Here is a 16214-nt window from a genome sequence, read left to right as displayed (position 1 = left end):
CCCTGTCACTATTAATCTAAGCCATGCAGCAGGCAGCATGCTCAGCAGTGCTGATTGGCCAGTTAATACTAGGCCCCTGCAACCATTTAACCGAGTTGCCTGGAGGTTCTCGCAGCACTGCAAGTCTCAGCTGTCTCTCTAGCCACCTGGGAGCTGGGGTGCATCTGTCTGTCTGTGTTCCAGAGCTCGGAGCCTCGGTAGGTCAGAAATTTCACCTGGAGTCTAGACCCAACCTGCCTCCTGATCCAGCCTGCGTCCCCATCACTAGCTCTTTATCTGACCCCACAGGCTGGGAACCAGCAGAGCACTGCAGAGGGACCCAGCTGGAGCCCAAAGCATGGGAGGGACAAAGCCAAGAGGGAAGGCACTGGCTTGGGGCCCACAGCAGGAGCAGATTCATTCTTCTGGGGCAGCGAGAGACAGGGAAGACCAAGGAAGGAGAATAGCCTGGATCTCAGCATTAATGCCTCCAGGCCAGCGAGCCGGCACAGCTCAGCCCCAGCCAGAGCTCTCCGAGGGAGGGGCGAGGCTCAGGGTGCCATGGCGCTGGTTGCTCACCTTCCGTCAAGGCCGGCGCAGGCAAGGCAGTCCGCACCTGCTCCAAGGGCCCGCTCAGCAGTCGCAGGTTGCTGATGTGCAGGTTCATGGCTTTGTGCAGCTCCGTGTTGGTGAAACTGGCCTTCTCGTGCACCTCCATGTACTTGGCCCACTCTTTGCTGACCTCAGCCAGCCCCGGGGAAGGGCTAGGAGGAGAACCTGGCTTGCCAAGCAACTCCTGCAGCTTCTGGTCCTGCAGCTCGTCATCATCCAGGAGGTCCCTGATCTCCTTCAGAGAGGCCTCCACGTCGGTGAAGACTCCCGAAAGCACTGGAGGGGCAGAGACCCAGAGGCATTAGGACACTGGAGGTGTTTCCAGTGAGGCTGGGCAAGGCCCGGAGCACAACTGGAGACTGAGCCGGCTCCACCTAGGGCCCAGTGCTAGGACAGGTGCAGCGAATGGTCTCATTTGTCCCAGTGAAATTAGCGAGCTTCACCAGCATACCGGGGGAGGCAGAGGCAGAGACAGGAGGTGGCTTGTCAATCAGGGCAGAGAATAGAGCCCAGGAGTCAGATCCCCAGCCTCCAGGAAGACCCCTTTGCCATGACTCACTGGCCTTTCCTCCGTTGGGATTCCCCTAGACACACGCCATCGGATCTTACCCTGCATGGACTGAACCAGGTTCTTCACTGTGTCTGGCCGCACGCTGAGCGCGGCGCATTTCTCCATCAGGATGGGGGGAATGTGGTTGTACATTTCCAGGTTATCCACCGTCTCAGGGTCCAGCTGCATGGAGTCCATGAACTGGCTGTAGACAGAAAGCAGAGCCCTCTGAGCAGCAGGAGAACCCTTCCCAGACACAGCCCTGGGGATGGGAGCATTTGCAGACGCTGGAGCCAGTTTCTTAGAAACTAGAAGGATCCCAAAGGGCTTTACAGAACGCACACCCATGGTCACCTCCGCCAGCACGGAAACACAGCCACCTCTGGGGAGGAGCACGACAGCACACACCGCATGACACAGTGCAGGACAGGAAGGGAAGGTGAGCACCACACAGACAAACAAAACTTCAGGGTGAATCCAGAGAGACAAAATGTAATAACCCAAATTGGAACCGGGCCTGAACCCCGGGTTAATACCCCAGCTATTGGGAATGGGCCATGGGAACTGTGGGGTCCACCAGTGCCTTGGTTTCCAGATCTTCCCAAAGGAGAGCTCCAGCAGCACAGCGCCCTCTAGGGCACTGGCTCAGTACTGACTCAGGAAAGGGCAGCATGTACCGAATTGCCTGCCCCATTTCCTTCAGTGCCTTGGGTCACCCTTGGAGACCTGCCGTCCGACCACGCCAGGTCAGGGGGAGGCACTATTGCTGAGAGGTGACCTCGCACTGGGCCATGGCTGAAGGGAGCAGAGCTCACTTCCCATCAGCTGGGATGGGGAAACGCAGAACAGCGAGGCAATGGGGGACCCCCGCACTGTCGGGTGTGCACTGGCCAGGGACCAACTCCATCCACACCAGCGAGGAAAACCCCACACGCTAGCGCAGTCTCAGAGCACACATACTCCAGGACTTCATTCTTGGCCTCGATCTTCGCCATCACTTCTCTCAGCAGCTTGGCCTTCTCCTCACTAGGACAGATGAGAGAAAACCCCTCAGCACCCAGACCAACCAAGGTACTTACAATCACTGGGCCCTATGCTGGGTACCCTGTTCAGGACTCGAACCTTCCTCAGGCACTCCAGGAGCAGGCTGAGCCGGCCCTATGGCTAGCCAGGGGCTAGCACTGCCCTGTTCCAGCAGCTCCCGGAGAGCCAGGCTGGAAGAAGCGAGCAGGTGAGAGCCGAGGGAGAAACGCTCAGGACTGGAGACACTGGAAGGGCCCTTTCAGGCAGGCACAGCCGAGTGTCCAGTTTCGGCTGCTCCCCTACAAGGTGCTGGGGACCCAGCCCCTGGTGGGGAGGGGTTGGGGGGTTCTGATTTGTTTGGGGAGGTCTCTGGTGAGTTCAGCCTCCTGCAGTTCCCATTCACCTCGGCGTGCTGAGTGCCGGACGCATCCTCACCAGAGCCACAAGCCCCTGCTCGAGAGAGATCGCCACGTTTCTGGCAGGGAATCACTGGACCCAGCTTCCTGGCCCCCGAGGCAGGATCCACACCCTCCCGTTACTGAGCGCACAGATGCCCCGGGGCTGCCTCGGGAAGTACTTGCTATGGAGATCCCCTCCACTCACCTGTACAGCGAAGATGCCTCATGGGCGGCCATTGGCACCAGCTTGGCAAAGATATCCGGGCCCGTGACAGCTGGGTCGGTGGGATTGACGGGAAGGGCCTTCACCAGGGTGGCACCTGAGTATAGAAGAGAACAGCCTGACACCGATGCCTGCGAATTATTCAAGGACACAGGATTTCCCTTCGTGCCCAAAACTGTTTTTCGGGCTGCGCCTGCCACCAAACGCAGATCAAAGCGGCCAACAGCTGTTCGCCTCCAGCAGGTGCTGTGGAGACCCTGGGAGCAGGAAGTCCCTGGCGTGAGCGCCATCAGTGGTGCCAAGGGGTTGGAGACCGGTACCAACCCCCCCTGTGCTGCTGGGGCAGCGTGTTCTCATCGCTGCCCATTACCAAGATACCTGAGCAAAGCGCAAAGTGCTTCCCTTTCGGAGAGGCTTCTTCCCCACTCGGACCACCCCCCCCTCACTCCAGCCCGCAGCCCGGATTGCGCGGGGCTGAAGCTTTATGCACCAACCATGGCGTGGTTTTGCAGAGCTGCGGGCAGCAGCAGAGGGATGGACGTGCCCGGGTCTGGCCTGCCTTACCTTTCACTGACTGCAGGGTGTCCAGCGCAGGGACAGCTTCATGATAGATGAAGTCATTGTCCTTCTTGGCCGAATTGTACCTACAAACAGTTGAAGTGTAAGTCCATGGAGGGGAAAGGTGGACCGGCTGGGACTCAAGGAGTGAGCTTGCTGGGTTAGGTGGGCAGGAGCCTCACAAGGGGTGTTTTGCTGCCCACCCGATGCCCCCAGAAGACACTATCTGCCATCTCTATTCTACAGGCTGATCCTCACCTGCCATTCAGTGGGTACAACCCCACCCAGTTCCCTCTGGGGAAGAGGATGGACCACATGTGACAGACATAAGCTGCTCACAGCACTGAGATGCTACGGTGCGGACAGCGTGAGAAGACCCTGTACAGATCTACACTCACCAGCAGCACATGTGAATTTGGCCCTAGATACGGAGACCCTACACAGAGAAAAGCATGTGCCAAAGCTCCCCACAGTGAGTGGCGGGGGCGGGGAGAGAGATTCAGCAAAGAGGTTTGACCCCAGAGAGCATAGAGACAGACTCCAGTCCCAGAAGCAATTCTGGCTGCAGACTCACTTTCCCCCGATCACATCCAGGGTGAATCGCAGGGCTTCCTGCACCGTTTCAGGCTGACCCTAGAAGAGGCAAAAAACATGAGTTAACACAGCCAGTCCTGCCACATCACTGCAGTCTATGTAACACGCTGAGCCGCCCTTCTGAATGCTGCATCCTGCTGCCCTCCACACACCAAGCCGTGATCTGAAGGCAGAAGCAGCCTGGCAGCCCCTCACTGCCCCCCCATTTCCCCCATCCTACTTCCAGAATGAGCAGCCGGCGGAGATGAAAGGAGCAGTGAACAGCTCAGAGCTGCAGTTGCAGGCTCCCTGCAGACTCTGGCAGGCACCAGCCCTTGGGTGCATTCTGGTTGCATTCTGCAGGCTGACTTGTTATTCACAACGGACAGCTGGGATTCGGAGCACCACAAACACAAGGCGGGTCAATCCTGTGCCAAACTTGCATCCCATGCCCCAAAGGGAGTTTTACCCCCGACTTCGGTGGGGGCAGAGACAGGCCAATGCCAAGAGCTTTTCAACAGCCTCTCCAGGCCTCTGTGCAACAGAAACACCACCTACTTCTTGTCTGCATCACGTGATGTAAATGGGCCAAATTCACCAGCTGGGCAGCGGGTTCAAGACACTGTAGTAAAATCATGAATGAGTCCGGCCCCCCCCGAGCTGTAGAACACACCTGGAGTCAGTACTACAGTGAGTGGGGGTCAGACGCAGCCTCCAGTAGAAACTTAGGGCTTTACCGTATGGACCAGGGCTGTGTTAAACCAGCAAGTTCCTTCTTTGCAATGGAGGATGTCAGTTAAGCCCCACGCTCCCCCCATGGTCCAACATGTGAGAGGCACGTAGGCTCCTAGGGGCCAGGGAAGGAGAGGACACCTTGTTGAAGATCCAGAATGGGCTTTACTCAGTCTTAGTGCAAGAGCCAAAACCCCCATTAGACCTAGAAACCAGGAGGCACCAGTCTTAGGTCTCAGCATTCACAAATCCCCCAGGCAGGAGACAGACCCCCTGCTGTACTGGAAAAGCAGGACCTTGAGCTTTCCAATGGCAGAGGATTCATTTCAAACCCTGGATGACTGTAAGGCAGACTTTAAAAGTCACATCATTCTGATTACCACCGCCCGCACAAATTCTCACCTATTCTAGTGACCAGTCTTCTTGGTGCCAAGAGATAGACCTCTTGGTACCAGGTTCCACGTAGCCTTTCTCCCTAACAGTGCACAACTGCTCCCTATCGTCAAGCAACGGGGCTTCCGCCACCTCCCTTGGGAAGTTCTTCCACAGAGATCTGGTGCTTGGAAAGTTTCCTTGAGAGCTGCTGGAGCCGGAAACCAACGTTTTGCACCATCTGAAAGCTAGCCAGCCCTGCTCCGATGGCACCGAGCAGATGTCTCCTTCTGAAAGTGCGCGAGGCTGCTACGATCTTCGGAGAAAGTGCACAGCTGGTTGCTCACTACCAGCACTCTCAAAACCTGTATTTTGAGCACTGATCCCAGAGGGATTTTTAAAGACCATCGGTACCATGGACAAGAAAGCTGCTTACCTTTGCCAGTTTGATGGCTTCATTGAGTTTATCCAGAGCGCTCTGGAAGTAGACAACCTGCAGAGAAAGCAGAGATAAGTTCTGCCAAACTCCTCTGCAAGCTGGGAAGGAGTCACAAGAGCACACACACTTGCTGTGCCTCATGCAGCCAAACAGGCCAGCGAACCCTGTGTAAAGAGACCGAGGACAATCCAACGCCATTAACTACAGTGGGGACTTCTAAGAAGGAGGAACAAATTAATAGCACAATCAAGCAACCCAGATGAAGGTACTCTGCCCGTGAGACACCCATGGGCCATTTTCTAGAGAAGGACGGTACGTGAGAAATGCAGTGCCCCACACAGCCACGTCAGCAATCCAGCTATTGCCATCACACGCTGCTGTTCCTCCAGGCCAGGTTCCAGAGCGGGTGTTCCCACGAGTGGACGACTGTCACATCCTGCGTTTGAGATCTCTGGAGGTGCCTGCACTGCACCCAATGGGAATCACATGGAAAATGGCAATCATGCAAGTGTGGATTCTCTTCTGAGAACAGGGTCGGAAAGTCACATCCACCGGCATACGCAAGCTTTCGGCCTTAACTCTACCCCTGCTGGGGGACAGCTCCCTCCGTGGGCAGCACACCTGCGTGGAGTTTTAGAACAAAAGAAGAAGCCTAGCTGGAAATTTACACAGTAACAAGAAAGATGGTGCCCGAGTTCATGTGGAGTACGGGAGGCCGATCCGCTATTTGCCTCATGGATTGGTGCAGAAGCAGCAGGGGCTTCCAAGTTACAGTTTAATAGACACCAAAGCTTTCAATGTGTCCTCCGTATCATGGACAGTTGAGTTCCCCCCGTGTAGCCCAACCTCTTCAAAGGGTAAAGGCCAAGCCCACACGAGATGGGACTTGGTTTACAGCTGGACTGCAGGAGGATTAACCAACCCAAAGCAGAAAAAGTTTTACTTACTCGTTCTCCAAACTTCTGCTGCTCCTCAGCCTGTTTCCCCATATGCAACTGCAAGGAAACACAGCCGCTGATGGCAGGGGTCCTCACTCGGGGACGGGCTCAAGAGGAACTGACTGAAGCCCTACAAAGCCAGCCAGGGGACGCTCTACAGGAGACTGCATTTCGCCAGTCTCCAGGTACACACAGAAACTCCATGCCCATGGGGACCACACCACCACCTCCCCCCGGCGGGTTTACGCAGCCACAGCCACCCGCAAGCGGAGGGATGCAAGGGGGGCTGCTGCTGCTCTGGGGCGGCCAGGGTGGGTCTCCCCTGGGGCGCAGCCTCATTCTTCCCACTCACGTGGGCGACGGCAGCAAAGTAGTAGATCTTCATCTGCACCAGCTTCTTCCAGCCCTTCTGAATCTTCCCCAGCAGCGAGGCTGTGCCCGAGTCCTCCAAAGCCCGGCAGGCCTCCTTGTAGTAGTCCACCACCTACATGGAGAGAGCCGGTCAAGAGGCATCTCAGGGTGGATTCACAGCATCAGAATCCCAAAAGAAAGCCCTAGCGCCAGTTAAGAACATAAAAGAGGCCAGACTGGGTCAGGCCAAGGGTCCACCTAGCCCAGTGTCCTGTCTGCCGACAGTGGCCAATGCCAGGTGCCGCGGAGGGAGTGAACAGAACAGGGAATCATCAAGTGATCCATCCCCTGACGCTCATTCCCAGCTTCTGGCAAACACAGGCTAGGGACACCATCCCTGCCCAGCCTGGCTAATAGCCATTGATGGACCTATCCTCCATTAACTTATCTAGTTCTTTTTTGAACCCTGTTATGGTCTTGGCCTTCATGACATCCTCTGGCAAGGAGTTCCACAGGTTGACTGTACGTTGTGTGAAAAAATACTTCCTGTTTGTTTGTTTTAAACCTGCTGCCTCTTCATTTCGTGACCCCCTAGTTCTTGTTATGAGAAGGAGTAAATTACACTTTCTTATTTACTTTCTCCATATCAGTCATGATTTTATAGATCTCTATCATATCTCCCCTTTTTTCCAAGATGAAAAGTCCCAGTCTTATTACTCTCTCCTAATACAGAAGCTGTTCCATACCTCTAATCATTTTTGTTGCCTTTTCTGAACCTTTTCCAATTCTAATATATCCTTTTTGATATGGGGCGACCACATCTGCAAGCAGTATTCACCATCAGGGCATACCATGGATTTATATAGAGGCAATAGGATATTTTTCCGTCTGATTATCTATCCCTTTCTTAATGATTTGCAACATTCTGTTTGCTTTTTTGACTGCCGCTGCACATTGAGTGGATGTTTTCAGAGAACTATCCACAATGACTCCAAGGTCTCTCTCTCGAGTGGTAACAGCTCATTTAGACCCCATCACTTTATATGTATGTTTGGGATGTTTTCCCATGTGCATTCCTTTGCAGGGAAGTAACGGCAGGCTGGAGTTCTGGCTGCCACACAGCGCCCAGGTATTGCAGCTTACAGGGCTCTCCCTCGGCCGCAGGAAGGCCTGAGCCAGCGTCCTCATTCGGACTAGATCGTGTCAAGTTCAGACACTGACTAACTCAAATGATTTGACTTTTAAAGGCTTGGTCTTTAAACCATTACTCGCTTGCCCTCACGCTCTAGCAGAGAGCGAATGTCCCCCACCCTGCTGCCCACACAGCAGTGACTGTGTATAGGATTTCCTTCTCTGCTTGCAAACCACCTCAGCTGGTTCCCGGGTTTCAGAGATTCCCGTGGAGTTGTTCTTGTACATGGCAGGGCAGCAGGAGGGCAGCAGTCTCAATCACGCTTCAGGTGCCCACAGAGCATAGTGCAGCAGAGGGAAAGGCGCTGGAGCAGCAGAGCTCCCCAGGTAACTCACCTGGGCGCTGATCCTGGCCACGAGGAAACTCTTCCTGTTGTCCAGCATCGACTTCTCCAAGAGACACTCCTGAGCTTGACCCTTCCAGGAAAAGCAATGGAGACACTCAGCTCTCCCCAGGGCTCCGCATTCCAGGGCTCCTCAAAGTCACCCCAACCAAACTCAGCCAGCCCCCTCTCCCCTGCCCCAAAAGAGTCACTCAGCAGTGGCTCCAGTCTACCATGCTAGAGATGCCGACACCGACCAGCTACAATGCAGAACAAAGCCGAAGGAGCCAGAACAGCTCATGGGACTAGCCACGAATAGAAAGCCTCTCCCCTCCATTGCCACTTCAAAGCCAGCCCATCCATGGGAACCCTAAATCACTGTGAAGTGAGCGTACGGATTCACCCCACCGCCGCTTTGGAGGGCTCAGGTGTGAGGCCAAGCACGGACTGAATGGCCTTGGAGACCGATCTCCCCTCTAACTTCCAGGGGCGACCCTAGGACTGAGGTACATTGGTGGGCCCATTTAGGGGACAGGGCTGCACTGGCTCTGGAGATCAGAGCTGAAAAACACAGGTCAGCCCCTGCCAGCGCAGGGCTCTGTCTGCTCAATCCCTAGGGCTGTCAATCAAGTCAAACACTTCCACCACTTCTTTCTCCTAGCTAAAGTGAGCTGGCCACGGAGGCTGGACTTCACCTACGCTCAGCTTAGCTCCAGTACAGCGGCAGTGCGGCTGAGCCAATAAAGCCACCTCATTTGGAGAGTCAAAATCCAAACCCTTCCTCCCTTTCAAGGCCAAAGTGCTGACCAGACAATGGCTATCAGTCTGACGCCTCCCAGAGCTGCACACGAGAATGAATAAAGCAAAGAGCATGCAAGAGGCAGGTGCCGTTATAATGGGATCCGCTGACGCAGTAAGCCAGGTCAGCTTCCTTCGCACCCACCTCTACCTTTCTCCTCTACAGCGAGGACGACAACGTCAAGTTATTTCCACCTGCTCTGTCAATAGCCCCACCCCCGACCCCTTGGAAACGGGAACCAACTTGTTTCCTTACCACTTTTATTCTCCCCGATTTGACATTTAAAACTCCCTTTGCTGTTCAGGCCATTAGGCTCGAGAGCTCAGTATCCCAGCCTGACATACTGGGGACTGGCCACTTTCTGAGGAAAGCGAGCAGACCCCACAACGCATGCAGCCACCCATGCAACCCTACAGATGGAGAGGAAAATATTCCTCTTGTCCCTGGGGGGGGGGGGGGGAAGGGGGGCAGGGAAAGAGAATCAGCTTATGTTCTGGAGCCGGACTCGCAATTCCTCCCCTACATCAGCACTCTAAGATCTCTCCTGAAGAAGGACAGACACCGGAAGCCTCTCTTGGCCACTTTTTGCAGACAATTTCCCTCTAAGCAGACAGCAGGCTTACAATCTGTATGTTCCAAAGTACTGGGACAACTCCATCTTTATCCAGCTCTGTCCAAGGGTGGCTCCCACTCCATCTGGCCTTTGAAAAATGAGACAATGCCAGGCCCAATACTGAGCACGTCTCCTTCTCCCCTCGCCTCGTCAGCTTTGGTGAGATCCCTTTAAATGAACTGCATCTAACGAGCCCAGCCACTGGATCCCAGCACGAACGGTGAGCAGCAAAGCCAGCACCCACCCTTACCAGCATGAGGTTGATGTTGAGGTTAAGGATCTGGTGACTCATGTCCACGCTGTACGAGTGAGGGAAGTGATCCCGCAGGTAGGTGAAAGCCCCGGCCGCACACTGGAAATGGGTGCAGGAAACCTTCATGCCCTGGCCAGGGCCGCCGCAGAGGGAGAAGAAACACGTAAGGCTCTAATGCACCCAAGCCAAAGCAGAGGGCGCTGCACAGACGCCATCCTGCCTTGATTACCGAAATTTACCAACAGCCGAGAGACGCAGCAGGATTTCTTTTAATTACCTTTTGCCTTCACGAAACCCCAAATGTTACCATCTTAAGGGGAGTTAAACCTTCTCCTGCCCCAGTTATCCAGGCTTTCATCACCTGGAGACTGGATAACCATGATGCTCTACACGGGGTGACCCCATGAGACCACTCAGACCCGAGAGGTTGCCAAAAGCACCTACTGCTTATTACTGCCAGAAGCAAGTTACCCCCTTGCTCTAGCTGCCGTCGGGTTCCCAGACGGGGCTGGTGCTGATTTTCAGCTGTGAATTTCTACATGGCTTGGGAGCTGGTCAGCAGAGGGACTCTCTTCCCAGGTGATGCTTCCATGAGCCAGGTCAGCTGGGAGCTCCCCAGGTTGGGAGAGGAGGGAGTGGCTGGCAGGACTCTCCAGGAGGGGTCCTTGCCATCAGGGCACGTGGTCAGGCCCGTCTTTTCCGAGCATCTGCTTGGAGGGTGGGGGAGGTTCTGTTATTGGCTGGAGGGAAGACTGCATGTGGGGTTACATTGGGGTGTTAAATTATGTCAGGGTGCCCAGAGCTTGCCACAGACACTGCTACAGGGTTTCTATAACTATACACAATGTAAAAAAAAATACTGTATTCATTCCTCTCCCCCAGTCCCGGGAATCCCAGCACCTGGCATGAGGGACACAAAAATCTTCAGACTTCAGTAAATGTGACAAGTCCCCACCAGAGATTAGCTATCGCCGACCTTTGTGCTCTCATTGGTTTGAAAGAGACCACCCATGATAAAGGGGGGAACCACGAGGTGTTTAGCATCTTTACCTCCTCGGAGACTCTCTTGTCCATGGCGCCCAGCATGGAATGCAATGCCCCTGTTGGGAACAGGAAGCTCAGATCAGGCCATTGGCGCATTCCTGCAGCATTAAAGCCCCTCTGCCAGTCTACAACTGACACAGCTACATTTACACTGCACATTTTGTTCCAAAGGCTCCCGAGCCACATAAAACATACAAATAATACCAATCAGTTCAGCTACCGAGAGGCAGCCACTTCTGGGGTGGAGCGCTGCAACCATGCACAGCACCGTAAAACAGTTCAGAACAAGAAATGAAGATTTCTCCCTGCAGTTACAAGGGCTATTGCAATTTGGGGAAGCAGGAACATCCACCTGGAGCTGGGCTTTGTCACAAACACTTGGGGCTACCTTTCTTACTCTTGTACCAGGGCTCTAAAACCCAGTGATCTGGATCTCTATTGCATGTCTCATGGTAAAATTAGCAGCACCCCAAGCGCCACCCTGGAGCATTGGATCCGCACTGACTCAGAGGAAAGAGTGCCCAGCACGTGACTCCATTCTCCATCTTCTCTGGCTCAGCCTCTGTTTGAGCTCCAAGCTGAGGCTCTGGCTCAAAGCCTAAGGGGCCAGACTCAACCCTGGTTTAAGCTAGTGCAAGTCTAGCAACTTTAAAGGGCCGATCTATCCACTAATACAGACCCCTTTATCGATGCATCTACACCAGCCGTTCTCAAACTTTAGCAATCCGAGAACCCCCATTTTGATTTACTTTTTTTGCAGACACCCAAGCCCCCTGCTCAGCCCCAGGCCCTGCCCCCACTTCACCCCATCCCCCCAGGCCCTACCTCCTGCCCCTCCTCTTCCCTGCCTCTTTCCACCCCCTCCCCAAGCATGCCCTGTCCCTGCTCCTCCCTCTACCTCCCACATGCTGCTAAACAGCTGTTCCCCCAGTGTGCAGGAGGCACTGGGAGGGAGGGGGACCCCCGGGGGTCTGCGGAGCCCAGTTTGAGAAATGCTGACCTACACCATTTTAATCCTTGCTCATTTTGATTGTTGACAGCTCACTGAACTAAACTACACCTATTTACATGAGGGATAAACCGGTTTAAGTACAACAGCTGGGTTTGCACCAGCTGAATTGGATCAATTTCAAATTGATTTAATTAAAGGGGTGCAACTTTTCTCCTAGACAAGGCCTGATTGGCCTGCGGGGGAGAGTGATGCATAGTAATGCTCTGGCTTGTCGTTCATCGATCAGAATGACGGGGAAGAGCCCTTTGGAGCTGACCCTGAATATCAGCCTCACCCGCACCGCAGATGCCCGGACTGAAGCCTCACTTGAGGGTCTCGTGCCTGGCACACACAACACAGCCAGGGTTCAGATCTGGCTGGTGTCCTCATGGCCAGCAGAATCCGCCAGAGCCAAGGAAACAGTGGCTCAATTGTCCTCAGTGACCACAGTAACACTTCAAGATGTCATGGGTCTTCTCTCCCAAGGGCCAGCACTTCCAGCTGTGGGCAGCTTCATGCCGACCGTCACCACTGGCTGCGGGCAGATCGGCTGAATGCCCCTGCAGCTGACACCCCTCCCCCAATTGAACAGCAGGACCAGGCTGGACGATGGACCCTGTGGAGAAGGGAATGAGGGCTAGCCAGGGAGGAGGGCATTCTCTGGTGCTAAGCAAACCCCAGGGCACTCTGGGCAACACACATTGCCAAGCCAAGCCAGCAGGTGGGCTCCAGCGCCTTACCGAGGTTATAGAGGATACACGCCTGCTCATACTTGATGTCCTCATGGGTAACTGCCTTGCCAGAGAAGATCTCCGTCCTGTGAACGAGAAGCCCAGGGTTAGCCCCTACACTAGTGAGCTAGCGAGATGGCCAGATGCACAGCCCACAGCCACATTTCCAGGGAAGGCAGATGGCTCACAACTAATGGCTCAGAGCAGGCAGGGGTGATCCAAATGATTTAGACTCACTTTCTTATCTAGCTGGCATAGAGTCCACTCCAAACCGAGTGGGAGATGGGAAGCTGCTAGGTACATAAACCAGCAAGCCCCTATAATGTTTGAGTGGTGCCAGGACCAGTCTTCTTAGCCTACTAGGGAAGTGTTATCTAGTGGTTAGGAGGAGGGGCTGGCATCAGATCTCATCCAAAGCAGGGTCAGGCACATGGGTGGGAGACCTCCAAGGAGCACAGCCGGGAAAGGTGTCACTTGTTCAGTAAGCAGCACTCCTCCCTGCGAGGGGGCACTTGACCGATGGCTCTGTCATGTTTCAGTCCTGCCCACCTGTGGGCATTAGATTTGCCATGGCACTCCGGGAGGGGACAGCCTGATCTTACACGCACCAAAAGCGAGTTCGTGCTGTTTGAACGTGTTTTCAGTTTCACACGCCAAAGCCGCAGACTGGATTTTAACCTGAGGGGCTTTACTAACTGGGGTGTCCCTTGGCAGAGATGAGCGACCGATCTCCCTCCCCTGGCTTGGCCATGCCTTTGAACACCAGGCAGGGACAGAGAACACGTGCTGCTCTGTCCAGGAAGGTGTGTTTCTACACATCAACGGAGAGCAGCCAGTAAGCAGCCCCAGGGGCTGAAATTCACTCTCGAGCCACAAGCCCCAAAGCCCAGCCTCCACCACTGCCACCAGGCGGCATAAAACCATCCCTCTTGGTCAGTCCTGTGCCCCCTAGGGCCATCGCTGCACCCTAACGCACTGAAATCCCAGCTGCGGCAGGAAGTGCAATCGCTGGCTGAAAGGTGCTATAAAAAACCTCTCAGTTACTACACTGCACTTCTAATAGCTTCTTCCATCCCAGGCTCTCCCAGTACTCCACAAACCTCCACTAATCCTCACGTCCCCGGGGAGGGAAATACTCTTCTCCCCAGCTTACAGTATTAGATCTCTCTCCAGAGTCAGATGCGCATGGCCTTTGGTGGAGAGACTAGAGACGTGGCTCTGCCCGCAGGGCATTCCAGGCAGGCTCAGAACAGAGGCACGCTGCTGGGAGAGATCACACTGGGTGCAGGGGAAGGACACAGTGAGGCTGGCGGAGCTTGGTCTGGGTTTGTTCCATTGTACAGATCATTGGGAAGGCTGGCAGAGGGAGGGAGTCAGTCATTGGTGGCTGGATGCAGGATCAAGGAGGAGATTCCTAGAGAGGGGGCTGCAGGGAGGGGCACTGGCGGAGCACAGGGACAGGAGGGGAGATGTAGGTGGGGTAGAGCTCAGCAGTATGTGAGCCAGTGGAGGGAACTGGGTCAGGGCAGAGGAAGGGGGATATGCCTTCAGTCCATCCAGAATAGCACAGCTGGTGGCTTACAAGAATAGGACATCACAGGAGTCTAGGCAGCAGATTACCAGGGCCAAGGAAGCTACCCACCTGGATGGGGAAATTGAGGCAAGAGACGAAGCCAGGTAGTACAGTGAGTCCACAGGCGAGCCCCAGCTTCAGCTCCTCTCCTCCTGTTGCTCAAAGAATCTCCCAATGGATCATAGCCAAGCCCCCAGCGTCAGCCGAGGGTGCCCTGGCAGGGGCAGATAGCTGGATGCGGAGAAACCTGCTCCCTCCCCTGCCACCACACAAACCCCACCAAACCGCTGAGCTTACCACGTGATGGGGACAGCCGCCTCGTGCTCCGGGCCCATGGGGACGCGGCTCTGCAGGTAGTGAAGCTGGCCGAAGTACTTCCGCAGGATGCTGCAGCCCTCGAAGTCCCTGGGCACGCTCACAGCGTTCTGGAGGAGGAGAGAGGAAGGAGCAGCGCTTCAAGGCAACAGGCAGTGCCACGCTTACAGACAGAGGCCTGGGCTGTATTTGGCTGGCAGCGAAATCCACTTACCTGATCATGGGCAGGAGATCACCCTGAAATAACTCCTCAGAGGGACTTTCCGGGGCCCAGTCACAGAAGCCAGGGTATTAGCCACTCTCAGAGAGAGTCCTCTGGGTTGGGCTGGAGTGGGGAGCTGCTGTAGACTCCCCACTCCTTTCACACACATGGGGCAGGCAGTTTGCCAATCCAGTGGTACAACTGCAACAAAGTGCTTCTTACGCGAGGCTCGGGAGAGGCCTCGGGCCTCTCTGTTCCGGAGCTGAAGGCAGCCAAGTATGTCACAAACTCAGGAGGCACCCACCGCCCCACAACGCCTTCAGCCCAAGGCTTTCAAAGTACTTTGCTCCATTAAACGCCAGGTGTCAGGCTGACATCCGTCCTGGGCATACTGGGTGAAATGATCACTAAAAACAAACCACCTGGCCGCTCATGACTGAGGAGGACTAACCAGCACCGATTCTGCAAAGGAAAACGGACTTGCTGATCTCCTGGAATTTTCTGAGCACGTCAGGAAAGGGCGGGAGACAGGAGAACCAGCGATGATATGCTTAGACAGCCAAAAGGCCTCTGACGAGGTCTCACACAAAAGGCTGTCAAAGACGCTAAGTCATCATGGGGAAGAGGCAAAGTGTTATCATGGACCAGAAATGGGCAGAGACAGGAAAAGTAGGATTCAATGGTCAATTTCAGCACAGCGAACGGTTAACAGCAAGTGCTGCAGGTTCCGCACCAAGTCCCGTGTTGTCTAATGGATTAATTTGTGATCTGGAAGGGGGGGTTGGGGGGCGCATGAGTTGAGAGTTACAAAGCTGACAAATGACAGTCAGGTTAATGGGAACCAGGGAGGGCTGCAAGGAGCTTCGGAGAGAGCTAACGGAGCTGGGTCACTCGCTACATATGGCCAGCTGGATCACTTAGTGCTCTCAGCATTAACAGCAGAATTCTGGAAGGGGTTTTAAAAACCAGGCTTCAGGGCTTAAGCCGATCTCTGTCAGAGATCAGGAGACCAGACAACCCACAGTAAGCAGGTGTGGGATCCTTCCACCAACACAGCTAGTGCTGGCTCCTGCCAGAGAGGGGCTAGCGGACTAGATGGACTGTGGGTCTGATCCAGCCTGGCCGCTCCTATGTTCCTGTGTCACGGGAGGTAAGGTGATGAACTGCGTTTTACAGATTAGGAAGAAACAGATGTGAAGGGACTTTCCTAAGATCACACAGAGCTCTGGATTGCACATGTCCCAGCTCCAACCACTAGGCCACACTCCCTCAGGAGCGGTTTTGTCACAGATCTTTTACTATAGAATTTTAGAGACAGTGCGGTGTAGTGGACAGAGCACTGGACTGGGACTCAGGAAAGCTGGGGGCTCTTCCTGGCTCTGCCACTGACCTGCTGGGTGACCACAGGCAAGTCACTTTCCCCCTTTGTGC

The 16214-nt window shown here is 54.7% G+C and overlaps 1 protein-coding gene across 3 annotated transcripts in view; it reads right to left on the bottom strand.

The window, feature by feature from the left end:
- Positions 1-16214, bottom strand: part of PTPN23 (protein tyrosine phosphatase non-receptor type 23) — a 42541-nt gene that overhangs the window by 10023 nt on the left and 16304 nt on the right. Inside the window, exons 3-16 of one of the 3 annotated variants that reach the window (XM_077808509.1) lie at positions 14564-14691; positions 12703-12779; positions 10978-11027; positions 9925-10056; positions 8276-8356; positions 6750-6881; positions 6407-6454; positions 5457-5513; positions 3918-3976; positions 3350-3429; positions 2768-2882; positions 2102-2167; positions 1201-1346; positions 559-867 (exon numbers count right to left, since the gene is read on the bottom strand). In XM_077808509.1, the coding sequence (XP_077664635.1) occupies positions 559-867; positions 1201-1346; positions 2102-2167; positions 2768-2882; positions 3350-3429; positions 3918-3976; positions 5457-5513; positions 6407-6454; positions 6750-6881; positions 8276-8356; positions 9925-10056; positions 10978-11027; positions 12703-12779; positions 14564-14691 (1480 nt within the window). Of the gene's footprint in view, positions 1-558; positions 868-1200; positions 1347-2101; positions 2168-2767; positions 2883-3349; positions 3430-3917; positions 3977-5456; positions 5514-6406; positions 6455-6749; positions 6882-8275; positions 8357-9924; positions 10057-10977; positions 11028-12257; positions 12380-12702; positions 12780-14563; positions 14692-16214 lie in introns of those variants that run through there. The other 2 variants (XM_077808510.1, XM_077808511.1) reach the window with 2 other exon arrangements.

Source organism: Eretmochelys imbricata, chromosome 2 (assembly GCF_965152235.1).
Source record: "Eretmochelys imbricata isolate rEreImb1 chromosome 2, rEreImb1.hap1, whole genome shotgun sequence".
NCBI classification, from domain to species: domain Eukaryota; kingdom Metazoa; phylum Chordata; order Testudines; family Cheloniidae; genus Eretmochelys; species Eretmochelys imbricata.
The sequence above is the reverse complement of the archived record's forward strand: the minus strand, read 5'-3'. Positions and strand labels throughout refer to the sequence as shown.